This window comes from Thalia democratica, chromosome 8 (assembly GCF_965202585.1).
Source record: "Thalia democratica chromosome 8, ktThaDemo2.hap1.1, whole genome shotgun sequence".
In the NCBI taxonomy this organism is placed as follows: domain Eukaryota; kingdom Metazoa; phylum Chordata; class Thaliacea; order Salpida; family Salpidae; genus Thalia; species Thalia democratica.
The window spans coordinates 54,267,142-54,294,847 of record NC_139172.1 but is presented as its reverse complement, the minus strand read 5'-3'; the positions used below and the strand labels follow the sequence as shown (position 1 = coordinate 54,294,847).

The window sequence follows — 27,706 nt, the reverse complement described above, 5'->3', positions numbered from 1 at the left end:
TTAACTAAATGGTAACATTAATGGTCGAACTGCCATGGAAATTTTTAGTAGTGCTCTCATTGACTTAACATCCGATTCTTTTTTACAAATTATGATCCGTCCGGAACTGAATCTGGAAATTTACTACTAAATAATAATAATAATAATAATAATAATAATAATAATAATAATAATAATAATAATAATAATAATAATAATAATAATAATAATAATAATAATAATAATAATAAAAATAATAATAATAATAATAATAATAATAATAATAATAATAATAATAATAATAATAATAATAATAATAATAATAATAATAATAATAATAATAATAACAATAATAATAATAAGGCCGCTATCAGCCGAGATCGGCTTTGCATGTTGTTCACAGAGAAGAAAAAAAATAAAAAAATTACATGTTACAAAAAAAAAACAATTAAATTTATACTGCTTCTTATTTCTTCATCTTCTTCTTCGTTTTTCTAAAATATTCCTTTTCTCTTTCTTGCAGTCTTTTGTGTATAGTTGATCTCCATTTGGCACGGTCATTTGCAAGCAGCTCCCAATCATCAGTTCCAATGTTCAAGCTTTTTAGGTCGCGCTTGCATACATCTTTAAAACGTAATTTTGGACGTCCTCGGTTTCGTTTGCCAACGACCAACTCGCCATACAATAGAAACTTTGGGATCCGCTCAATATTCATTCTCAGGATATGACCGAGCCAGCGAAGCCTGCGCTGACTGAGCGTAAAGTACATAGTGGTAAGACCAGTACGTCTCAATACTTCCTCATTGGTGATCTTTTGCTGCCATGTAATTCCAAGGATGCGACGAAGGCATCGTAGGTGGAAGGTATTGATTTTCTTCTCCTGTACGCTAGGTAACGTCCATGTCTCGCTACCGTAAAGCAGAGTACTGCAGACACAGGAACGGTAAACGTTAGCCTTTCTTCGAATGCTTAGCTTTTGGTTATCCCAAACTCTTGCAGTCAAGCGAGAAAAAGTGCCTGATGCTTTGCCAATGCGACTATTTATTTCTTTGTCCAATGATGCGTTTGACGCAACATTTGAGCCAAGGTATACAAAGTTATCTACATTCTAGTTATCCTTACAATTGATCTTGATTGATGGTAAAATATTTGTTCCTTGACTTAGAATTTTAGTCTTCTTAAGGCTTATAGTAAGGCCGAAATCCGAGCATGCCGAAGAAAACTGATTCAGCAGTGTCTTCAGGTCTTGGGCAGAGTGAGCCACGAGTGCAGCATCGTCAGCAAATAAAAGATCACGTATGGTGACTTTCTTCAGATTTCGCTTAGCTCTTAGATTTGAAGGGTTGAAAAGGTGTCCGTCAGTTCTTGTATGAAGCTTGATTCCAGTAGTTAATGAATTAAAAGCATGCTTTAATAGCATCGAAAAGAAGATTCCAAACAAAGTTGGAGCAAGTACGCAGCCTTGCTTTACCCCACTTTTGATTTCAAATGAATCAGATACTTTACAATCATATTGAATGGTTGCCCTTGTGTTTGTATTAAAAGACTTCACAATATTGAATAATTTTGGAGGACATCCAATTTTCAGCAGTATAGCATATAGTCCTTCTCTACTTACCAAGTCAAAGGCTTTAGTGAGGTCAATGAAAGCGATGTACAAAGGCATGTTCTGCTCATTACATTTCTCTTGTAACTGACGTACAGAAAAAATCATGTCGGTGGTAGATCTTTTAGACCTTAATCCACATTGAGACTCAGGATACACTCTTTCAGCCAGCTTCTGAATACGAGGAAGAACCACTCTTGTAAAAACTTTACCAGCAATCGCAAGAAGAGAAATTCCCCTGTAACTATTGCAGTCCGATCTGGAACCCTTGTTTTTATATAAGACTATGATCTTAGCATCACGCATGTCTTGTGTCACTATACCTTCTCTCCAACATTTGGCTAAAATATCATGTAAATGAGGTAACAAGCATGACTTACAATTGCGAACCAAGTCCGCTGGTATGCCGTCACTACCTGGAGCTTTCCACGGAGCTATCATATCAATGGCTTTACTGAGTTCTTCAGTAGTTGGTACGCTATCCAGGTCATCCATCATTGGTAGACTATCCATTCTGTTAAGGGCATCATTAGTAACAATATTCTGTGTAGAATACAGAAGGGAAAAGTGTTGAAACCATCTACTCAACTGTTCATTCCTACTGTGTAAGATTTCACCAGTCTCAGATAACAAAGGTGATATTGACCTCTTTGTTGGTCCAACTGCTTTTCTTATTCCTTCGTAGACTGATTTGGTATCTCCTCTGTCAGCAGCAGCCTGAATACGGGCACTAGCCTTTAACCAAAACTCAGTAGCACATTTTCTAGCTGCCCTCCGAAAAATTTTTCTGGCTTCACGAAGTCTATTAAGACACGTGTTACTTGGGTCACGTTGATATTCAACATGAGCCCGTCGCTTTTTCTTTAAAAGAGGAGATAAAATATTAATAATTTCTTCGAACCAGTCTTTGTTCTTAAAAAATGTTTGTTCTTTCCAAAAGTTTCAAAGGCATTCTGATATATACTTTTTTCGATCCTAGACCAAGACTCAGAAGCAGATGTGTCCGACGAAGAGACAGATGGCATCAGAGTTGAGAACGTTTTGATATTTTCCTTGTCCCGCATTGCACCTACATTTAGTCGAACTTTACGAGTTAAATTGTTTGAATTGTGCATGAACTTTATTGAGATGTGCATTTTACAGCAGACCATAGAATGATCGCTGTTGCAGTCTGCGCTTTGATATGATCTAGTTAACAGAACATCGTTAATAAGATGGCGTCTCACTAAGATAAGGTCTAATTGGTGCCAGTTTTTAGAACGGGGATGTCTCCAAGATACTTATTGCTGCCATTTAGTTTTAAAAAATGAATTGTTAACACAGAGGTTCTGTTTATGACAAAACTCTAAAAGGTGTTGACCATTAGAATTCATTCTTCCAAAACCAAAATGTCCTAGACAGGGAGCCCAAGAGTCGTGATCAGATCCAACTCTTGCATTAAAATCACCCAGAATAACAAGTTGGTTGCTTTTTGGCAATTTATTCACTACGAGATTTAACTTTTCATAAAAAGTATCTTTAATTTGCTCGTCAGTGTATAGCGTATGCGCATATACACTAATAAGGGTCGCTATTCCTTTTTTGGTGTGTAAACGTAGAGTAGCAATACATTCGTTTTCGTCACCGACTTCTACCGGTTGTAAGAGTGTGTTCTTGACAGCAAAACCAACACCATATTCTTTACGTTCTTCAACAGACTTACCAAACTAGAAGAAAGTAAGTTTTTTTTCTTTAATTGAGCCTTGACCAGCAAGGCGCGTTTCTTGAAGAGCTGCAATATCAACTTTAAGACGAAGAAGTTCGTTATTTATAATAGCAGTTTTTCTTGCATCATTTATGTTTTCGGGGTCCATACCACTAAATATTATAACTAAAATATCAACTTGTATAAGAGGTACGAACTGTTTGCAATCTGTTTTCAGGTATCCTGCTTAAAGCTTAAACTATTACTAGTTAAATAGTAAATTAATGTATTTGTAGTTGTAACGGGTTATCTTCAGCTCTAGAAATTTATTTTACCTTAAAGTACGATCCCAAAATAAAAGTTTTGATTACATAAATCTCATTCAATAAGACAAATTAGCAAAATACATAAACTTAAATCAAAAACACATTATTTCAATATTTAAATCAGTTCAAACAGCAAGATAATTACATTGTGAACTTAAATTAAAATACAAAATTGAAGTATTTCTTCAGCTCCATATGTAAAACTTTTATTAATTGCAAACTTTAAGCTTTTTTTTTTTGCAACTAACTTCCATTTGAGTTCGGTTCATTAGTTTACTTAGTTTTACTTTTTAAATCTTTACTGTGTATAAAGTTCTTAAAAAGATAATGTAAGTAAAGAATTTTTACTTATGTTTTCTAATAAAAAGTTTATAATCTTTCTATCACCTCTTTGAGCACTAACATTTTGTACCTCACAGTAAGAACTATTGCAGTAAATTAACTTTTGAAACCATAAGTTTTTCGATACTTTGGATTTTTTCAATTTGCTAAACATATTATTATTTTCTTCTTATATACCTTTCATTCATTTGTTGAAAAACTTTGTTTAGAACTATTTGAAAACCTGATGATCTCTTATATCTTATCTAATAGTGAAACATTGTACTGTTTATACTAAAATGTTACAAAAAAAAATTAATAATAATATAAGTTATCCTTACGTAAAAGGTATCCGTGGTGTGCGACTCAGTAACCGAATGGTTTTTCGCAAACCACGTCCTAGAACAAAATATTTTTAGCGTATTTTTTGTCGTTCAATAAACTACATTACAGACTTTTTCTTTAAGTTATAGCTAAAATAGATTAATCATTATAAAAAAAAGTTAACTAGATTAACTTTAAAAGTATAAATTATCATTAAAATAATATTTTTTACTTTATGATAAGTTGCATTTTAAATAAATTTTTTTAACTTTAAAATGACGTACAAAATGTTTTGGTCAGTTTTTTTTACGAAAAAAAAAATTTTAAACTGAAATTAAAAGAAACAAAAAAAAATTATTAATTGTTATAAAAATAAATTGATTTAACTCGTACAGCTGTACAAACTTGAAAAATGTAACGGTAAATTATTTTCGCTACTTTATTTTTATACATACAATAGTTCGCAAAAAATGTTTGAATTTAAAATGACTTATTAAGTGTTGAAGTTCCATTTCTTTGTAAATTAGTACATAGTTTAAATAAAAATCACGTGCAATATTTAAAGATTGTTAATAGTTACTTAATCTATTTTTAACTGAAATAGCAGTTCTTACTTATAAAAAGAAGCCCACATTGTGTGTTTGTTTTAATTTTTTAATAGAATTACCGTAAAAAATTTAAGTTTAAATAAATTTTCGAGGTTAATTACGATGATTAAAGTTTGTCAATACTTTAATACGGCTTATCAGCTAAAACTGAAACAAACTATGAGGTTAACGAAATCTGTTTAATTGGAAATGCTTTTGTTAATTACACAAACGTATACTATAAAAATTTGTTCAAATTTTACAATAAGTTGCATAGTGTTTGGGATAGGTTTTGTTGTTTTATTTAATTTAAAACAGTTTAAAAATTTAATTCATAGGACATCAAAATTAGAACACTTAATACAATTCAGCTAACTGGAATAGCTGTACAAATTTGGGATGAACGAAGCGCTAGAATTAATTACTTATTTGTTATATATTTATACAAACGATTGTTTGCAGAGTTTGTTGAAGTTTGAAAATGACGTAAACATTGTTGCAGTTAGTTTTTAATAATTTCAAACCAAACTCCCATATTTTAATTAAGAAATTGCTTTTTAAAATATAAATCGTTATTTCGTATTCAGTAATTGGTATGTAGATGTACATTTAAAAGGTATTTTAAATAAAAATATCTTCATACATCTTGTCTTGTTGAAATGAAATAAAAATTTATAAAGAAATTTATAACGAAAACAAGTGTTATAATATCGACTGTAATACAATTGTAATCAAAACTTTAAGTGTTTCAAATAATATATTTTTATCTGACATAAAACAGCTCTGAAACAAGTTACTAACTAAAATAAATATATTTTTAATTATTTTAAGATAAAATCAAAGTGTTTTGAGCTTATCCAAGAGAAATCATAATTAACAGAGAATGCTTTCACTTTAATGCAAGTCTTTTTTTATGTAATAAAAACATGAAAAGTTATAAGAAAAATATTTTCATACAAACCTGCATAAACTTTTAGTTATTAGCAGAAACAAAATTTAAGTTATACTGATTTAATTGAAAAACAATTATATAATTTTAAGATGAATGTATGTAGCCAGCCTCTTGATTAGTTTTTATCGCTTAGCCTGTGATAAATTCAAACTAAAAATTAAATAAATAAAAAAACCATTAAGTTAAAAATTTTAATTCTTACAATCAAAACACTTAGGAACTTCAAGGTTCATCAAAGCTATTTAATTTTGGATAAATTACAGATTTATAATATCGCTTCTGTTTTGAAAACAGAGACAGTTTTTAAAATTGTGTTTACCAATTTTTGTTTCATTTTTACTAATTTATATATCTACTGAACCTAAAAATCATTTTAAGTAATTTTGTTTACGTCTTCGTTCTATTAAACTAAGCCCTACAAACGTAAGTTGGTTAATAAGATAACACAAAGTTGTTAGTCATTAACAAAAAGCAGTTAGTTTGTGCAGCCAATTTAAAAACCTCAAAAAGCACTATATTTATATCAATAATCAATGTTGATCGTTTTAATAAAAATGTAAACTAAGTTAAGCATTTCAAAAACCTCTTGTCACTATGTTTAAACTTCAGTGATGTTTTATTAGAACATAATTTAACTTAAAACATTTCAAAAATGCTTGTTTTTTAAGTCAAGATAGTTTAAAGATAAGAAAATTAAAAAAAAATATAAATTATGTGCTTTAATTTATTTAATAAGTTATGCTGTAACAAATATTCAAGCTCGAAATCATTTTAAGTACAGAATGTAAATGAAGCTTTTAATTTCCACTTAAACTTAAATTTTGGATGAATACCAAACGCTAGTTTTCCGCATTATTTTGTTAAGTACTCCAAACGTTTTATGTTAAAACTAAATCATATACTAACCAAAAACTTATTTCTTTATGCGAGAAATTTAGAGAGCAAGGTATTCTACTTTTTTTTAACTTTAATTAAAGTTTTTGTATTGTACACAACAAACAGTTTATTGTTTTAAAAAATTTTTTTAAATTTCTAATTAAAACACCGTAAATAAATAGTTAAACTAAATATCAAATTAAAAAATAACTATTTATTGTGCTGTGTTTGACAGGTTAGCATTTATGGGATTTTAATTATATTATTTCAAAATTTTATAAACTAAAAGTATTCACTGCTTTAATTTATAGTACAAGTTTTTTAAAGCTCTCGTTCTTCAATAAACAACTTATTTCTGCTAACTGTAATATCTGTACAAAGAAGGATTGGTTGTTGTCTAATTATTTATGTCATTAACTAATGTAGACCAATTTATTCAACTAATTTCATCATTTTCAATTAAAAAACAGTGTTTTAGATAATAATAAAATTTTTAATAAAACTACCAAAACTAAAAAGTCAACAAAATCGGCGAAAGTCTGCAGAAAATGTCTGGACCATCGTTTGCCGTGAGACAAGCTTAAATTTTACAAAAGGGTTGATCATGCCAATTCGATCATCAGGCCACAAGTTTCGGTAGACTGAGACCGGTCTCAGTCTACCGAAACTTGTGGTCTGATGATCGAATTGGCATGATCAACTCTTTTGTAAAACTAACAAGTAGAAAAAGGTTAAAACGTTTAGTAGTCATTTTTATGAAAAATACTTTTACTTAAGTAACAACTCATAGTAAATATTGGAATGTTTTTCAGCTAAGAAGAACAGCTATTCAAATTATTCAAAAAAGATCAAACTGATTGTTATATGATTGTATCATAATTATACAGACGAATGTTTGCAAATTTTGACGTAATTTAAAATGACGTTGATAGCGCCATAGTTAATACTACAAAAAAATAAAACCAAGGTTTTCTTTCAGTTTTTTTTTTTGCCTTTATTGACAAAGTCTTAAGAATTAAAAATAATAGTTTTTAAACTTGCATTTAAATAATACTTAGACTATTGAGTTTTAACTTGATCTCGAAATATTATAAATCAACAAAAAACTTCATAATTTTTATATAATTACAAACAAATGTAGATATACTAATCATGGTTAAATGATGTTTTACTATGATCATTTTGTATGTCTTTATAAAACCACTTTATTAAGAAAAGTATTAAAATTTTAAAAACGTTATAAGAAGAACACAAGTTAACTGTATAAAAAAATTTTCACTTAAAATTAGTAAAACGCATTAATTTAATAAGCTTAGTTAACTTAAACATGATTTTGTATAATAAAAAAAAATTAAACTGATATCGTAGCTTACAGTTACCATAAACATTAACTTTGCTTAAACTTCTTTTATGATGATTTAGTTAAATAATTATCAAATTACATAGTTTAAAAATAATAAACAACTATTCTATTCTAATGACGTTTTAAAGGATAGTAGTTTTAAATAAAAAAGTTATTTTTATTTAACAAAAAAATCTACAAATTTATAACTTTTTTATTTAAAACGATCGATAAAAAATAAATTTGTAGATTTTTTTTTTAAATAAAAATAACTTTTTTATTTAAAACGATCGATAAAGGCAAAAAAATCACAAAGAACTTCACACAACCAAGGGAAGATTTGAGACACTTAAAACTAAAATATTCTTACTGTAAAGGATAGTAGGAAATATAAGGTATAAAAGGTTCGTTATATAATAGTATTTAACTTAAGATATATTTTTGATGTGAAGAACATATTTATAGAGAACAAAATATTCTCAATATTATTACTATAGCTCTAATCAAAAATAGAATCTTTTAATAACAGATTAATAGAATTTAAGTATAATAAACAACTATAAGTTCTATTATAGCAAGTTAAAATTAATATATCTAAATAAGCTATAATCAAAGCTACATACAGCTTTGATTATTATTATTATTGTTGTTATATTGATTTTAAAACTTAGCTAAAATTTAAACTTCTACAAAAACTTAGTCTTAATATTAAAATTTTATTTGTTTAGTTTCTTAAGTAAAAATTTTCAATAATAGTTTAGTTTTATATTAATTTAATTATTTAAATGCTATTTTCCATGACTGTCACATATCTTTTTTAGATTTATTTAAGCACTGAGGAGGTCTTTAATCGAAACTTAGTTTGTAAAATAAATTTTTGAAAGAATAAATATGTAGTTCTAAATTAAATCATAAATAAATTTTATTTACATTTTCGAATCGTAGAGGCATTGGCATAAGTGAAACAGTTATATTATATTAATAATTTAAAAGATTAACAAATTGAATAAAATCTTCAAACTGTCAATAAATATATGTTATACTAAGTAAGTTTATACCTTAATTGTAGCTTTTAAATAACATATGTGGTTTTACTTAACACTCAATGTTTGTTGGTTTTTAGTTTAACTTAAATTTGATTAGATAATTTAGTTTGAATTAAAACTCTAAGTCAAAAAAAACTTTTATTTTAATGGGTTGTTCGTAGTACAAATTTAAACTAGTTATTATTATTAGTCAATATAAAATTAAAATTGTTTTTTTATTTAAACCCACATTTGAAGTTTTCGGTTTTACATCAAAATGACGTTAACTCATTAATTAAATTTATAAATTTAACTCTATAAAACTCTATTATTAGTTTTTATTTTTATCGAAACTTAGTATAACTCGAATTTTAGTTTTACAAGTAGTTTTAATTAAAATATTTTTCTTAAGATATTTCAAATTTAAAAATAATAGTTTTTCGTATCGCAAATTTGACAGAAAACAATATTTTTTTAATCATTGTAGTAAACTCAAAAAAAAAAGTAGTTGAGTTTTCTTTTTTATAAAATAAGTTTACCATAACATTTAGTCTTGTAGAAGTTTTTATTTCTCAGTAAAATTTTGAATAAAAAAGTGTGAAAAAGGTATAAATAACAAAAACATTGCCGATGTCATTTTAAAATTACAACGAACTATGTAATCATTTTGCTGATTAATAAAATATAAACTATGTGATAATTGATAGGCCCTTACTATTTTGAATTTGTACAGTTATTCCAGTTAGCTGAAATAAAGTATTCAAAAAGTTGTTAAATGCCTTGACTTTTAGTATAAAAAACTTTTTAAATACTTTAACATTTTCAAATATATTTCGGGTAAAATAAATGTTTATCAAATTTTGTATTAAAAAAACACAAGTTGTGATAACAAGTGTGATATCTTTCAATTAAACTAAACTTTATCAACAAATATTGTGTTATTATTTTATATCAAGGACAAAAAGTATTTTCATAAATTTCTAATAATATTAATGAATAATTGTACTTTATACCTTAACAGGTTTTAAAAACAGGTTAAAGTGTTGATAGGTAATATAGTATTAAAAATAACAAGACTTTCAAATTTCTAGCTGTTTTATTTTGAAACCACCAAAAAAAGTTTGTGCAAAATGTTTGCAGACTTAGATAAAAAATACTGCAGCATTTATAATCTTTTATCTAAATAACTCAAAGGTAAACTGTATAACTCCTAAAAATAAGACCTTAAAGTATTTATGAGGCATTCATCACTAAACACATTGAGCGAAATTTAAGACAGTTTGAGAAACGCCTCAAACAAAAATTGTTAACACATTTAGTATTTTTTCATAATTTTAAATTGTTCTTGTAAAACTTTCTACAAACTGTTTTATTTTTCTGACATTGCTTTTTATAATAGTTGACTCCTTTTAGTTTTTAACTAAAAACCAAAGGTGGCATTTTTATAAGCACCATTAGAGGAAATTAGTTTGATTTTTTTCATTTATTTTAAACAAAGCTTAAGAAAATTTAAAAAATATTTTTAATTTTTTTAAGATATTATTGATTTTATCTATTTATTTTTTAGATTGTGTATTTTTAAATTACTAAGTTCACTGTTAAAGACATTTTATAGTCAAACTTATGTTTTCAAACAACAGCATGTAAAAATAAATAACGTGATTAGTGTGATCTTATTTGTTATCACCTATTTCTTTTTACTTTAGGATTTTTAAATTGTAAGTTTTCAATATAATAAAGTTAACTGTCAAAGTCATTTTGTTGTCAAAGTAAATTTTACAAACATGTATGTTAAAATATAAAACGTGATTAGAATATATATTTTTTTTTTGATTTGTAAGGCTTATTTAGAGTATTGATTTCAAAACTACTAATTATTAACTTTTGCTGTATCTATGAAGATAATATATATTTTTTGTTTTTTAATAATCTTCTTGCTTAAGTAATAGTTTATAATGTGATAAAGATACGAAATAAAAGTAGTGAAATTAAAAAAGGAATACATACTATAATCATTGACTCTATTTACAAACTCGATTCTTTACAATACATTATTAAAAGTTTTACGCGATAATAAAAGTTTAGGTATTGTATGTAGTTAAAATGAATCGTGTTAATACAAGTACGTAATATTACAAACACAGAATTACTAATAATTCAAATTTTTTTTTAAATAGTCATTATGACCGTTCAATTTTTGTTTTGATTTTTCTGAACACAAATGAATTTATTTTAGTATTCTTTTGCTAGTTACAACTATGTTTAACTTTTAAATAATGTTTTATTTCAACTATCTAGTATAGCTGTACAAACTGAAAAAAAGTGAAAGCGAATATTTACCTTAAATGATAAATTATTAAACAAGTTTTTATTTGCAGAGTTTGTTGTATTTTAAAGGTGACACTTACAATATTATAGATAGCGTTAAGTGTTTTAATTAGAAGATTATTTTTTGGTCATAAATGATTTTAAAGTTATAAACCTATTGATTTCAATCAAGTAATTCATAGTCTGTTTATATGAAAGTTTTAATTTATAAAGCTAGTTCGAAGTTAGTCATAAATAAAAAACGAATTTTGTTGTTTATATTAACATGTGTTATAATTTTTTGATAGAAACACATTTTTACTGTTTGTTTATTTTATGTAAATACAACTAACCGAAGAAATCAAGTATTATTAAAAACTTAAAAATATTTTTAAGAGCTAAATCAGATACTCCAGTAAAAATAAATTTTTATAAGTACTAAAAATAATTGTTTTATTAAAACAGTTAGAATTGTTTTCAGTTGTTTAAATAAATGTTAGAAAAAGTTTAAAATGCGCTTTTAGTTAAATTTAGTGTCAAGAATACTACATATATGTGTATAGTTTACTTCATTAAAAAGATGTTTACTATAAGTTAAATGTTTAAGTTTTATTATGCTGCTTTAGTAAACAAGACAACTGCAAGCAAATTACGAGAATTTGAAATTTTCTAAAAATACATGTTAATAATTGCTTATGTCGGAATATACACAGTTATTTACATACACGCATAAGAAGACATGGATAGTGACATTGACGTCAGATATTTTATTAAATATTTTATTTTTCACTGATAAAACAAAAGTTGTCACATAAGTATAAAAATAATTTAAGTTAAAAGTATATAGAAGTCTTTTTCGAATTTAAAAAAAAAATTGTTTTATATGCACTAATTGAATAAAATTTTTTTTAATCTATTGTTTGTACATATTTCAAAAAAACTACTAGTTTTTCGATATCCATTAACCAGTTTAGCTGAAGGTATAAAAAGATTGATATGAATTTAATTAAATTTACAAAGATCTTAAATTTCGTCAAACAATTTTTACTTAGTTTTATTGCTTATAATATCAAAATGTAAAATTACACTTGGTTAAAAAATTATTTTATAGTTTTTAAAAAAATTTATTATCAGATAAATTAGCAAAAGTGGCTTAGTAGTTTGAAAATGACATTGAAAGTGCCATAGATAATAGTATAAAGAAACTAAACCAAAGTTTTTTTTTTTCAGTTACTTATAAATTTAATGACAAAACTTTAAGACTTGAAAATAATAGTTTTTAAAAACTTGCATTCAAAATAATACATAAACAATTAAGTTCAAACTTGATCTGAAATTGTTAGAAATCAAAGAAGCAAACTTCATAACACTGATAAAATTCTAAACTAAAACAAAATATTAATAATGGGTAAATTATGTTTCACTATGGTAACTGTGTATTTCGTTATAGAGTTTTATATTTAAATGAGTATTTAAATTTTTAGAAACGTAATAAGAAACACAGCAATTGAACTGTATAAAAAATTTTTCACTTAAATAAAGTAAAAGTTTTTAATTTAATAAGTTTCAATTAAACATAAATATGACTCTGTATAATAAACTAAATTAAATCTTATCGCAGCTTACAGTTACCACTAACTATATTATAATGGTTAAGTTTAAAAACCATCAAAGCAGACGTTTAAAATAGAATTAAAAAACAGTTATACTCTAATGACGTTTTAAAAGATACTAGTAAATATTAGGTGTATAAGTTTTTTCATGTAATAGTATTTAACTTAACATATATTCTTGAAGTACAGGACATTTTTATAGAGAACAAAATGTTCTGAATATCAATACTATAATTTTAAGCTAAATTAGAATCGTTTAATAACAGATTAATAGAATTTAAGTACAATAAATGAAAAACGTTTTGTTGTAGCAAGTTGAAAAAATTAGTTCTAATATAATTTAAAATTTTGTAGATATTTAAGAATCGAAGAGGCATTGGCAGAAGAGAAGCAATTATATTATTTACTATTACTACTAATCTTATCCTAAATATTGTCTGAATCTTTTATATATTAACTTAAAACTGAGGAAAAAAAAAAAAGTGAATAGTGGTCACATTTTCCAAATATATCTAAACAAAATAAATAAATCTAAAATAATTATCTAAAAATATCTAAAAATAAATATTAATATTAATAATATGATACTTTATAAAGACTGAAAGTTTTAATACTTACTAAGTCACAGCCTAAAAATTATATTTTTATCTAAAAGCTTCAAAACTTGACAAAGCATGTATTATATCATTATTTGCCTATTAAATATGACTTAGTATTGGAGCTATTAAAATTTGGAACTTTTAAAATGTTTTTTTCTAAACAAGATGTTAAAAGGTATATGTTGTGTGTGACTCGATAACCGAAGGTTTTTTCGTGGACCAGTATCTAGGACTAAATACTTTGGGCGCTTATTTTTGTCGTTCAATAAACAATATTTCTACCGGAATTTTTAATAAATCATGAACTTTATTTTTTTTCAAATTATACAAAATAACAAGATATTTTTTTAAAATAACATATGAATTTTTGATTTGCAATAAAAAATTATTCTTTGAAATACAAACCTACGAAAAATTTCCTATGTTTTTAAAATTTGGTACAATTAGTAATAAAATCAAATGATAACTTAATTTCTGCTATCTCATAGTTGTGCATCACTGAGTTTTAATTGAAATATTATTATTGACTGACGTCAAGCAGTTTGACCACAAAAAAATATTTCTAAAGTTAAGTTAAAAATATAGATTTTAATTATATTTTTAATTTAGGCAAAAAGTAATTTGTTTATTGTGTATGAAAATAATATTAATGAACAAAAGTATAATTTAAGATTTTAATCAAAATTATTAAAGAAAATATTGCATTGAAATTGTTAAACTTTAGAATATTAAATAATTTAATGCATTTTTTTTATACATTAAACAAGAAAAAAAGTACCCAAAAAGTTTTGTCCATCGACCCAGTAGAGGAGCATTTGCATTAAACTTCATAACAAAGTATTGGTATTCTTTACCCACAAGTATTCATTTTAATAGTTGTATTCAAATATTTTTAAACTTTATGTTTGTAAAATACTCCTTATATACTCTTAATTAATTTAACTTCAGCTAAATAGAATAGCTATATGAAATTAGCTCTTGTACTTTTGGCCAATGTTTTAAATTAACCTTTAAAAAAAACCTTAGTTTGACTGTTTGTTGTTAAATAAAACTTAATAACGTTGTTTAATTAAAAAGAGATTTTCTCGGATTAAAATTGAATTTTGTAGCATTTTAAATGACTTATGCTAAAGGTTTGAACTTTTTTATTAACATTTAACTTAGTAGAAAGCTAATATTAAAGATTTTAATTAAGACATGATTTTTAATTTAAACAACTGCTTATAGTTTGTATACAAGCATTAACTAAGTTTTTAGTTTAATTGAAACCGACTTATTAAATTAATCTCTAATATTCTTTTTTTTTCACTTTTTTTGATAACTAGACTTAAATAGTTTTTAAGTTTAGTTTTATAAAAAAAAACCATTTTAGAACCTTTTTTTTTGAATAATATTGTAGCTGTTTAAAGTGAAATTTATATAAAGACACACAAAAGTTTAATTGTGTTCCAATTTTATTATTTAAGTAAAACTTACGAAAAACAAAACTTTAAACAAATTATCTCGAGTTGTTTGGTAAGTTTATTAAAACGATGCAATGGCTTAAAAAAAATTAAATAATTAATCATTAGCTGAACTACAATAGTAGTGACTAAAAAGTTAAAGTCTTTCATTTTTAATTTTAATGAATCTATGAGAATCGCAAATCCTCTACAAATGCTTATTTAATAAAATTAGTTTTAAAGAAAATTAAATGTTTTTATACATGCCTTTATTTTCTTGATTTGTGCTAATTTGAAAATAACTTCAACGAGATTATTTAATAATAACTCGTATTGTAAAAACTATTACAAAAGTATTTATTTATTTTTGTATTGAGGACTTTAATTAGTTTATTTAAAACAAAACGCTTTGAATAGCTTAATTTTTTTAGCAAGTTATTATTGATAGACTTATAGTTAATTTGAAGTTATTTGTTGCAGACCAGTCGTTTAGTAAAAACGAAATCTGTTAAATCATTAATTGTTATCACTATTTAAAAACAGTACTTTATGTTTCAAAGAAAATACTTGTTCAAAGCTCAAAACTTTCTAATTATTATAAATTAATATTATATAACAAAAAAAAAAACTTTATGTTTTTAAAGTTATAACTAAACAAAACTCGTAAAATTTGAACCTTGTGTTTTATCAAAACACTAAATTCTGTTTACAATATATCAGACAAATAAAATTATGTACTAATTTTACTTGTAGAAAGGTATCAAAAATGAATTATAAAAAATAATTTGTAAACTATAAACGTTGTTCCACTTATTTGTATCATAGTTAACGTAAAAAAGTAGTTTAGAATTTTCTCAAGTTCTTTTGAGTTTCTGTGTATTGGAGCTGCAACTGAAAGTATAAATTACTATTAAAATCTCATACATATATAAAACTCCAATATTTTTCATTTTTAGAGAACTCTATGTTTTAATCAAAACCAAATTTATATTTTACAAAGATTAAAGCTTTAAGTTAGTGAAACTTTAATACTTCCTCACACTTGAACTTATAACAATTATTAACCTCACTATATAATTGATTTCGGTATATTATTTTTGTTTATACTTTTTTTAAATCTAGTTTCTTTTTGAAATGTGTAAGAAATAAAAAATTACTTAAATTCACTGACGTTAAAACAAGCAAGAAACAGTTAAAAACTGGATTTTCAATTTTTTTAGCTAAAGTCCATTTAGCATTTGTTTAGTAAACTTCAAAAGATGAAGTTAGTAACTCAATAGGCTCAAATCTGTACAAATATTTAAGTTGTACTAAAAGTAAGACAATCAATTTAAGTCATGTTTATAAACAATTTAAAAAAAGACTTAAAAAAATTAAAAACTCTGATGGTTGATAATTTGAAACCTTTTAACAACTACAAAAAAATAATTAAACCTCTAATATAAGTGCTGTTATTCAGCTAACTAGAATAGCTGTACAAATTGAAGGATACATAAGTAGAAACTTGTAAAATTAAAATGGTTTTATAAATTAACCAATGTTTTTATCATTTGTGTCTTTAGTTAGATGACGTTGACATTAAAGTATTATGTTTTTATTTGTTTTTTTACAAACTATTTATTAAGCTTAAACATAAAATTCAAAGATATTTGACTGTTATACTATATTTCTATAAAACTTTTATGTATATTATTTTTTTTACAGTTTACGGATTACTTTAGAACTTGTGCTTCAAAACTAATTCTAATAGACCTTTTGAAAACAAATAACTAGATATAAATTATATAACTTTATAAGCCTAGATGATACTAAAACAATATAGCCTGAAATAAAGTTTATGGAAAGCTGTATTGGTTTAAATTGCTTAAGAAATTAAGTTGTTAAACAAAAATAAATCAAATAGTGATACCAATTTAGTTAGACACAGAAAATAGTTTGAATCAACTTTTGACTTTCTTTTATATTTAATGCTCACATCTGGTTAAAAAAAACCAAAACGCCTAAACTTTTTCAACAACATATACCTTTTTTAGAAAACTTTTATATTTTATTTTTAAATATACGGAAGATTAAGTATCATTAACTTTATTTCTATTATCAAAAACTGTAATACAACTATAGTATATTATAGTTCTTACTTACAACTATATTGTTTTTTACCGACTCTATTAACTCAATTATTTAGTAAGTTAATTTTAGGTCTCCATAAAGTTTACATAAATTTTAGTAAAGAAAATCCCCTAAACCTAAACATCTGAAGAGTAGTCTAATTTTTCGTTGCAAATAAAAAAAATCGTTAAAACTTTAGAATTGCATTAAAATAAAACAGCTACTCTATATCAAAAAAAAAAGCGTTTACCTTAATAAAACACACTTAATGTCTTATGAACTATTATAGATGGATAAAATTTTTGAACAAATTTAGAATTTTTGTTAAAAAAAATATGATATAAATTTTCAAAAACAGACAAAAATTTCTAGGAATATTAAGCTTATAAAACCTTGTTTAAGAAAACTTTACAACTTTATATTTAAAAATTAAATGGTTATTATTTTAATAATTAGAGAAGTTTAATATCTTTAGATAATTGAAAAGGTTTTTTTGAACATTTTCGTTACTATTTAAAAGAATAATAAAAATAGAATAACATACTAATGTAGCATTTTGAAAAAAAAATTGCTGTTATAACTCACAAAATTAAAAATAAATATATAACTTAATAAAAGTATTTATAAAACTAAACAAAAAGTATAAAATAGCTAGGTTTTTTTAAACAGTTTTAAACTGAGTTCGCTTATTAAACAAAATAGAATAAATTGGTAACATTTTAAACTCTGCTCAGTCTAATATTATCAACATAACGGCAGAAGATATAGCTATAAGGAATATATTTACGATCATTAAATACTTTTTTATCGTGTTTATGTAAGTTTGTAATTAGATTTATGCAAAGAGTGTAAAAACTTTTTTTTTGCAAAGTTATACTTAAATAAGTACAAATGCCTCTACCTACATACATAAATTTGTTTTTATTTTTGTTCCAAAAACCTTAAGTTTTTTTATATAATTAACATATTTCATTACGTTATTTAACACATTGAACTAAACAAATTTCTCATTTTTTAAGTTACTTACTTCTTATGAAAAAAGAGTATATCTCTTAAACCGTTAACAGAAACAAATAGAATTCAAATTTTTTATCATCTCACTGAAAAAGCTGTCAGACTGACTATAAATCACAAATATAATTACGTTATAAATGTTGATTAAGTTAAATTAATATTTGTAAGCACAGTTTATCATTGTTATAAATTTACGTCAACAGTTAATAAAGTTTACTCTTTTTAAAAAGGTTTATTGTAAAAACTAAGTTTCGGTATTGTTAAAGTTTCAGCAATTTTGCTTAAGTCTGAAATTATTTAAAGCAATTTATATAGTAAAATTCAACAAATTAAAACTGTTGCTTAAAATATTCGTTAAAAGTAATCTAAGATAGGATTAAGCTAAAACAAAAAAAAAGTTAATTTTACAATTTTAAATAAGTGATTAGCATAATTATGTAAAGCTTATCAATTGTTTTGACATAAAAACTGCATTTATCAAAAATAAAACCATTGATAGATTTTGAGTTTAAAAAATATTCACTAGAGAATATTTAAAACTACAGATAGTTTAATTACAAAAAAGTTCTATACAAGTAAAAAAGTGCGTAAAAGAAAAAAACCTTAACAATTATTAAATTATTAAGTAATTCAACAAACTTTATTTTTAGTTATAAAGCATATAGATATTAATTAAAATTGTTATTATAATAACCTATATACTGAACTTCCTCGCAACTATAGAAAAGTAAAAGATTAAAAAATATTCATTAAAATTTTAAAGGAAAAATATTTTGTAAATTATTTTTTTACCATTCAGTTTGATATTGTGAAAAATATTTAAGTTAGCATATAACCTCGTGCTTCAATACAAATTTCAAAAGAAATCGTTTTTTTTTAAAGCATTTGTTCATGTAATCACCGTTGATAAATATTGTTAACACATCGAAATCGTAAAGCACGTAGAAATATAACAAAAAAAAAAAAATTTTTACTAAGGAATAAAATTTAAAAACACAATAAAACAATTATATCTAGGTTCAAAAAAATTTTGTTTTTGTAAAGGTAAGTCTTTTAAAGTAAATAGTCTTATGCAATTGAAAAAAGAACACTTTATACGAATTTATACGATAGAATATGAAATAAAATACAAATGATAAATTTTATAAGCATTTGAGACTATATTTAATAAACATGTTTCGCTAAAAAAATTAAAACTTAAATGTAAAAAAACCAAATCCCGTACATAGAGAAAGTTAAAAAACTAAACACTTTGAATAATCAGCTATAAAGTTTATAACCAAATAATGGTGTAAATAAATTATAGCATAAAAAAAAAATAAATCAAATTTTTTTTTTATAAACAAATAGTTATTAATTAAACAAACAGCTAAACTTGTTAACTAGTAGACTTCATCACTTATATATCAATTGTTTTTAATTACGTAATTTTTGGATTCCCGCAAGCATTGACTTCAAAGGTTTGTAAATAGAATGTTATAAAATATTACATTTCTGAAGACAGGTGTTACAATATTTAAAGAGAATGATACGTTCTCAGAAGTAATCTAAAGACTTCAAACAAAGAATTTATTGTTTAAGCGGACTTAACGTATTCGTTTCGTAAAAAATATCATAATTTTTTATTAAAAGCATGTAAGATACGTAAATCATAAAAATAATACATATATTAAAGTATGTACCAAATTTTATTTACTTAATAAAACTTTTGTGTTTATTAGGTTCAAAATAGAGTCTTACTTCTGTGTAACAAATTCAAATAGTTTAACTAAAAACGTAGCTTACCATTAAAGTTTAAGTTTTTTTTCAGTGTTTTAATCCGAAACTAATATATTAAAAAACTAATTAGAAGACATGAATAAACAATTAGAATTAACTTTTGTATTCTTACAACGTTAAACTTGGACTTCCACAAGTCTTCACTTTAAAAATGTGAATCTAATATAAACTATTTGTAAAAAGTTATAGTACTAGCTCTTATGTATTTTAGACGATATTTATTCACAGAACTAATAAATAAATTTACATAATACGAAGTAAATAAAAACTAATTATACAGTAATCTTCCTTTATTGAACCAACATATGTTTCTGTGGTTTAACAAATCAACACACTTTAACTGGGTTCTGTAAAAAAATAAATACTGTAATGAAAGAATTGAAGCTAAAGTAGGTGTATAAAAGTATTCATTAAAATTATTACAAATAAAAAAAATTCTACAGATTTTTACAGGTTAATAGTTAATAATAGGTAAAATACATAAAGTTATATTCGACTGTTATAAAATTAAATAATATTTGTAACTATTAAGTCTATACCTCCGATACAGAATGACAAAGCTAATGTTGTTTAAACAGCTACAATTTAAAAGTTATAAGATCAAAAACCTAAAAAGTTGTTTCAAGTAACTAAAGTAACTGCAAAAACTAATACTCGTATCTACCAACAATAGCTCAGCAACTTTTTTCTATTTTGTTTTCTCTTTATTTTTAACTCTTTATTCATTTTTAAACTAAAACGTTTTTATTTGTTTCTCATTTATTTAATTTTTTATTACTGTTACCCCTAATCCTTAGTCGGTAAAAGGCTCTACGGATTTGATCGGGTTGGAACTGTGCGCAAGTTGGAAATGAACGCGGGTTGGAGCTGAGCGGTTGTACTTATTCAAATGCTAGTTTAATTCTATAGTAAATATTACAAATAAATGTTCTGGATGAACGTTTCATAACTTTAATTATGAATTATATTTTTTTATATAATTTTAAACTACACCTTTATTTTTAATTTAGTATTTGAAGTTTAACTTTTCAAGTTTTCTTTCGCAACTTATAAAACGATATAATAAATATTCAATACTTCAATTCAGCTAACTAGTATAGCTATAAAAACTGCTTTACATGTAATCGATAATTTTTGGACTAATGTCGTATTATTATACTATAACATGTTTAAGGAGTTTTTTTAACTTTAAAATGACGAATAACGGTTAAAAGAAAAAATATAAAACTTTAATGCTGCTAAACATAGGTTTTGTGATATTCAATTATCTACATAAAATTTAAGTAGATAATAATTAAACAATATCGATTTTTTTATATTAATCACTTGTCACATTTAACTTTTATATCAACTTATTTATTTATTAATTTTATTATTTTTAAATGGTGTATAAAAAGTTTATTGAATAAACTATTGGTCATTTAAAAAATTTCTAACATACATTTAAAAAAATAAGATTAAGTTTTTTTCTTTTTTGATTTATATACATACATATGTAGCATATACCGTTTTTAACAAACGTTAAAAAACTTTGAGTAAAAAAAAATTATATGATATTTACAATTTTTTTTTCGAAGTTTCGGCATGTATATAGCTTTAACATTAATGGTATAACGGTTTATAGTTATTAATAACAAATATAAACGGATTATTGTTTGTTTGACTTATCACGGTCGCCTGGCCCTACTACTCTTAAGTGGAGCCGGCCATTTACTATATAATCTGCTACGGAGTTAGGCAACGCGCCTGATCCAGATCAAGTGGTCATCTGTTTGATCGGTTTCATACTCATCTAAAATAACTTATCTGTAAAATATATAGCGATGAAAGGCCAAATTAAACAAACAAAGCAAGACTACAACGAATTGTTTATTAAATAAACTTATTAATATAAGATATAAAAGAGCAATCAACTTAAGACTAATACTTAAACTAATCATTAAATGCACTTCATGCATGAATAACTTTATATATGATTTTAAATTGAAACAATGGAATATTAATCAAGACGATATCTCAGCTAACTGAAAAAGCTGTACAAATTAAGAAGAAATATGCAGATACTTAAAATATTATAATACATTAAAATGTAGACGTATGTTTTCACAATTTGTCGTAACGATAGAATGACGTTGTCAATGTTATACAATAGTTAGTTTTTAAGTTTTTTTTTGTAGTTGTTTATTTTTGTTAAATGTTAACATAGTATTATGTAACTATAAATTTTAAATATTGGAGGTTATGTTAGAATAACTTTTGAAAACACTTTTGAAAGAAAACTTTTAACTTAAACTTATAATTAAAATTGCTCATGCTCTACGAATTGTGCAGGTACTGAAAGTCACTAGAGTATAGTTATTAAGATTTTCTAAATGGGTTTTCTAGTTTTTAAAAATTAACTGTGGATAAGGGAAATTGTTTTATAATTACAACATTTTAATAATGTTTAAAAAATATATTTTTTTATCTCAGCTAACTAGAATAGCTGTGCAAACTAGGAATTTAACATTCAAAAACATTTCATAACAATGTGAAAGAATGTTTTGATAACTTCTAATTCTACTAAGATGATGTCAATTAGTACAATATCAAGTTCTTATCATTTCAGACTAACAAATTAATCATCTTAAAATTTTAAGTAACTTAGAATTAAAAATTTGAAGTAAGTTTTCTTTTATATAATAATTTCATATAAACCCTAATTGGATCACTACTAACTAAAATATTACTAACTAAATGTTAAGTAAGCATCATAAAACATTTTAATATACTCGAAATACTTATTTTAGAATAACGTCAAAATTAAATTTAGTACAAATATAACTTCATAAAAAAATTTGATTAAAAACGCTTATTACTTTATTATATCTTAAAAAAAATATATACAATTAGCACTATCGAATTTAACAAATCGGCAAAAATAAAACAATAAAAATATTAATTTAGCAAAGGTTTGAGCTGGGTTTATGTATTTTGAATTCATATCTGTTCGAGTTAGAAAATATTAATTCTGTTTAAACAACTAAAAAAAATATTTTTATGAAATTTTAACTACTTAGTTGAAAAAAAAGCTAACGACTAGAGGTAATTTAGTTCATTTATAAATGGTTTTAATACTTCCTTATTCTAATATTCACAATTTTTTACTGTTAAAGTAAGCATAAAAATTTTGTTATTTTAAGAAAATGATAAAATCTCAAGTAATATAAGGAACCGAAGAAAAAATGAAGTCTAATTACCAACTAAATTTTAAGTACTAGTACAGTGCATCCAATTGTAAGTATGTAATTTGTTTTAGTTGTGGACAACAGTTAAATATGTAGAAGTAGTGGAGAGTACAGAAAAGCAATTAAACTATAAAAAATGCACTTATATCTAAGACAAAAGAAATTTAGTTTACAGTGTTGTTGTCTTTTATCAAACTAAATATATTAGAACTTGAATCGTAGCTAATAAAAAACGCAATGATTGACTTGCTCAGTTTGAACTAGCTAGAGCTTTTCGTGTTTTTACCTCTTGTTTGTCATCTGTTTTATTGGCTCAAGTTTTGATGCTTGCCTTCACCGTTACGTAATAAATAAAAATACAAGAACAAATTTACTGTATATATCTAAGTTCTTTAGACTTTATTCAGACAAATTCTTAGATAAGAAGCTTATACTTTGTTTTAATAGTCTTTTTTTCGCATTTTGATGTTTAATTAAAAAGGAATAAAAATAAAAGTATGACTCCTTTACAATAACACAAAAGTACTACCACTTACTGGAAAAATGTAATGTTTAAATTATATAAATTATTTTTTTTGTTTTAGTGAATAGCTTTATTATGATTTATAAAAAAACTTTGTCCATATTTACAAAATAAAAAATCACAACTGAATTGATATTATATTCAAATATTATGATAGTAGGTAAAAATTAGTTTAATTAAAACTTGCTTTTAGCCTTTTTAAGTAGAGAATTTAAGTTATAAACAGTAAAAAAGTCAGCAAAACTGAAGAGATGTCTAAGTTATAGATTTGAAGTTGACAAAGTAAGTAACTACAGTGACCTGTTAGCTTAGGTACGCAGTTTCTATGTACTAACTGCCTGTATGGTACGCACGTTTTAGTTAAAAAACACTGTGTTCAAAATATTTTTATTCATACTTTAAAAGTATAATCGCAAGTCTGAAACTAGTAATCGAATCTAATTTTGAATAATTTATACAGTATAAAATATAAATAAATTAAAACTTAAGAAACCAAAACATGAGTTATGAACTTACAAATTGTATGTCAAATTAAATTTTTACCAAAAAATATTAGATTATCTAAGAAAAACGAACAGTATAATTTAAATTAGCACACCCCATGTCAATAACATAGATATTAAAAAGTTTAAAAATTCATACAAAACTTATATAAACGAAAATAATGCACAAAAGTTTACATACCAGTGATTGAAACCAATGATTAAAAAATCGATAAAAGTTTAAAACAAGGTCTAGAATATACATATAAAAATATGTACATACAAACTAAAATATCAAAAAAATTACTTATAAAACTGTTACGCACTCTTTTTTAAATCGATTACTTTTAATATTCCCTTTGTAAACTACAGTATACTATGAGTCTTACACCATTTTATCCTTTACTATTCTGTTTCTCACCAAGACAACCGGATTGAATGCGAAAACTTCTCGATAAAAGTTAAGCAGGAGTAAAATTTTAAAATCATAAACTAGCTTTTTTAAAAAAACACAAATTAAGAAAAGAGTGATCAATGTTTTCATAAGTCTTTATTGGTTAAAAAATTGTAATTAGTTATACGTGCTATGTAAGTTTTATAAAAATAAAGAAAAAGACAGGTTAGAAAACTTTGTGGTTTGGGTATAAATGAACATGTAAATAAATAAATACTTATCTTTAATAAATACTCAAGACTTCTAATGTCATTTAACATATTTAATTTTAGTTTTTATGATGAAAGTAAATTTTGGACATTTTGTCATTTAATTTAAACATTTAAAGAGTCATTTATAAATTTGTTGGCTCCTACCATGTCTATATTGTACTTAATAATGGTAATTTAGAATAAAAACTTTCTAAGTACGCAGTTTTGAGCTATGTTTAAAAAAAAACGTATCTAGTTGGTTACTACATAATTGTTTTAGATAAATGTAGTACAGGGTTTACCAAACTTATTTACTGAATCGTTCCTTTTCAGAAATTTGAAAAAAATCGCCCCCCATGATTTTATAAAGTTTTTTTTTTCTTTAGTACACACTTATGAGCCAAAAAGATTGTATTCGAAATGTAATTTAGTCTGGAAATTCTTTGCACGCACTTTTGGTCTGCGTTATAATAATTTACAGGGCTTGTAAAAATAACTAACAGTTATTTTCTCATAAGCCCAGTAAAGTGTATTAAATACTTAAATATTAAAAAGCCCTTTGTAATCTGTAATTAATGCTTTTTAAATATGAATTGTTTTGAAACTATTGAAACCTTTAGGTTAGTTGTGGACAACTTTTGTGGTCACAAGTCATTTTTACTAAAAAATCTTTTCTAGTGTCGACTTGTAAAAAAATGTACTTGCGGGCTGCATAATTTAAAAAACTAACGTATAAGATAATAAAAAAAACTCGAGCAAAATTGTAATAAATTGATTTAGTATTATTCTGATCTAGTAAGTACTATTGTAAACTGAAAACCAAATTGAACACGTAGTTCAACGTATTAAGTACCAAAAATCTAAATTTTATTTGTTTTGCACAAGTAGTTTTCAAGTTGCTTAGCGGGCCGAAATTTGACTAGATCTGGACCGTACGTTACCCATTTTAAATCTTAACTGAAACCTGAAAATATAATGAATTTCTGACATTCAGTAGTGAATGCTAAGTAACTTATTTAAGTCGCAAAATATACTTAAATTATTTTATAAATAAGCTTGTTTTAAAATCACTCTACCCTAGATTAAAAAATACAAAAGAATGAACAGCTTATTTTACACGTAATGAAATAAATATTAAAACATCATTGTTTATCTAATTTTAGGAAGTTTGACCGACTGGTTGATTATCTCACATGAAAAGTCGTTTTATCAATAGCTTCTGTTAATGCAAAAAAAATCATTAAATTCAATTATCTTTTTTTTTGTTACAAAATGGCAAATTTCGTTATGTTAAAATGCACTAATGTTATGGACAAACGTAAAATCCAGTAAAACATAAAATAAACATTCATCAAAAAAAATTGATCTATATAGGCTATTAAGAAGAATATTTTTTTAGTTTAATTAATACTTAGTAAGTTATATACTTTAAGTTAACAAATTATAAATCTGCACTTTTTTTTGGGTAAAAAATGCGAACTCAAGAGAAAGTCTACCGTAATCAATAATAATTAGGCATTAAGTAAACTTGTAGTAGAATAAAAAACTTAAATACAATACAAACCAGCTTAGATAAAAAAAAATCAACCAAAATTCAAGACCTTACAGAAAATAAAGTCTGCAACTGAAGTCTGTTCTAATGTGAAGAATGAGCTTCATGACTGCTTGCATTTTTTTTTTTCATATCTGGTTTTAAATCAGTCAAATAATTCCTCAAGTTACCCTCTATATTTACATAAAGATTATATTTTTTGCTCAATATGTTGATAACTAAACTGAAAGCTTTCTCAACAAATGGCTAGAAGGGAAAGCTATAAACAACAATCTAACTTCCTCCAAAATATTTGGATACTTTTGCCTTAGTTTTTGTTGAGTCCAAAAGCTTTCATATCGTTCTTTGAAAAAAAATTTCTTTGGTCAACGGTTTTACAAAGGTCAGTTTGTAAGTCTGAGAAAGTTTCATGTAAGTCAACGTTTACTGCTTTGAAGGGATCTATAATCCACTTCGGGACGTTTAATTGAAGAACGTCAGTAAACCGTTTTTCAATATCACATTAAGCTGTTCCAGATAAGATGAAGACACTTCTATTTCACCTTCACTTATTTAAAGTTTTATGTTTTTCAAACTTGCAAACTGTGAAAACTGATTATTTTTGAAATGTTTCAAAACACTTCAAGTTCGTTTCTGAGACTAGTTATCTTACTTTTGACTTTTACAAGATTTAAGTTTTTACCTTGTAAAATTGTGTTCAGATTGTTGATCTTACCATATAAGTCTGACATGTAAGCAATGTCTATTTTTCTTTTAACAGGATTGTCTGCCAATACCTTATCCTTTTCAGAAAAAAAACAATAACTGAGTTAAAAACTGCCAAAAACTATAACTTTCTAAATAGTTTACTTTTGATAACCATTTTACTTATGTATACATTATCATTTATCAAAAACCTTATCATTGTCATTGCACAGCTGTTTAAACAGACGACTTTGTAAAGCATGCTTTTTTTATTTGTTGACAGCTTTATCACAAAGTTTAATAAGTTATTTAAACGGACGCTCAAACTTTTCGCAACTAAATGTTGGCGATGTATATCGCAATGTATAGTAAATATATCAGGGTTTAACTCTTTGTAATATGTGATTAATTCACAATACTTACCTATCATAGACGGAGTATCATCTGTTGCAATTTTTTTAAGATGTTTTGAAGGTATTTTATTTACTTCAAAACACTTTTTAAACTTTGAAACACAAACCTTCCTGTGCTATGCGTTTCAGTTAGTTGGGAGAACGCTAGTTCTTCGTAAGTTGTATCATCAACTATTAAACGCACGCAAACAAGAAAAAGATATACATTTTCCGGCAAAGTGGACTCGTCAACCTGCATAGAAAAAAAATTACTGCACATCATTCGAACAAACTTTTCTTCGACACATTCTGACAT

General features: G+C 24.8%; 1 protein-coding gene across 1 annotated transcript; it reads right to left on the bottom strand.

Annotated features, from left to right (window-relative positions):
- Nucleotides 1-27,706, bottom strand: LOC145843319 (uncharacterized). The gene is made up of 7 exons (XM_082950781.1): nucleotides 27,519-27,706; nucleotides 3,337-3,442; nucleotides 2,946-3,291; nucleotides 2,550-2,654; nucleotides 1,102-2,490; nucleotides 501-1,002; nucleotides 1-112 (listed from the first exon to the last, which is right to left on the bottom strand). Exons 1-7 carry the CDS (start codon nucleotides 27,704-27,706, stop codon nucleotides 1-3), a joined length of 2,748 nt encoding a protein of 915 aa, XP_082806907.1.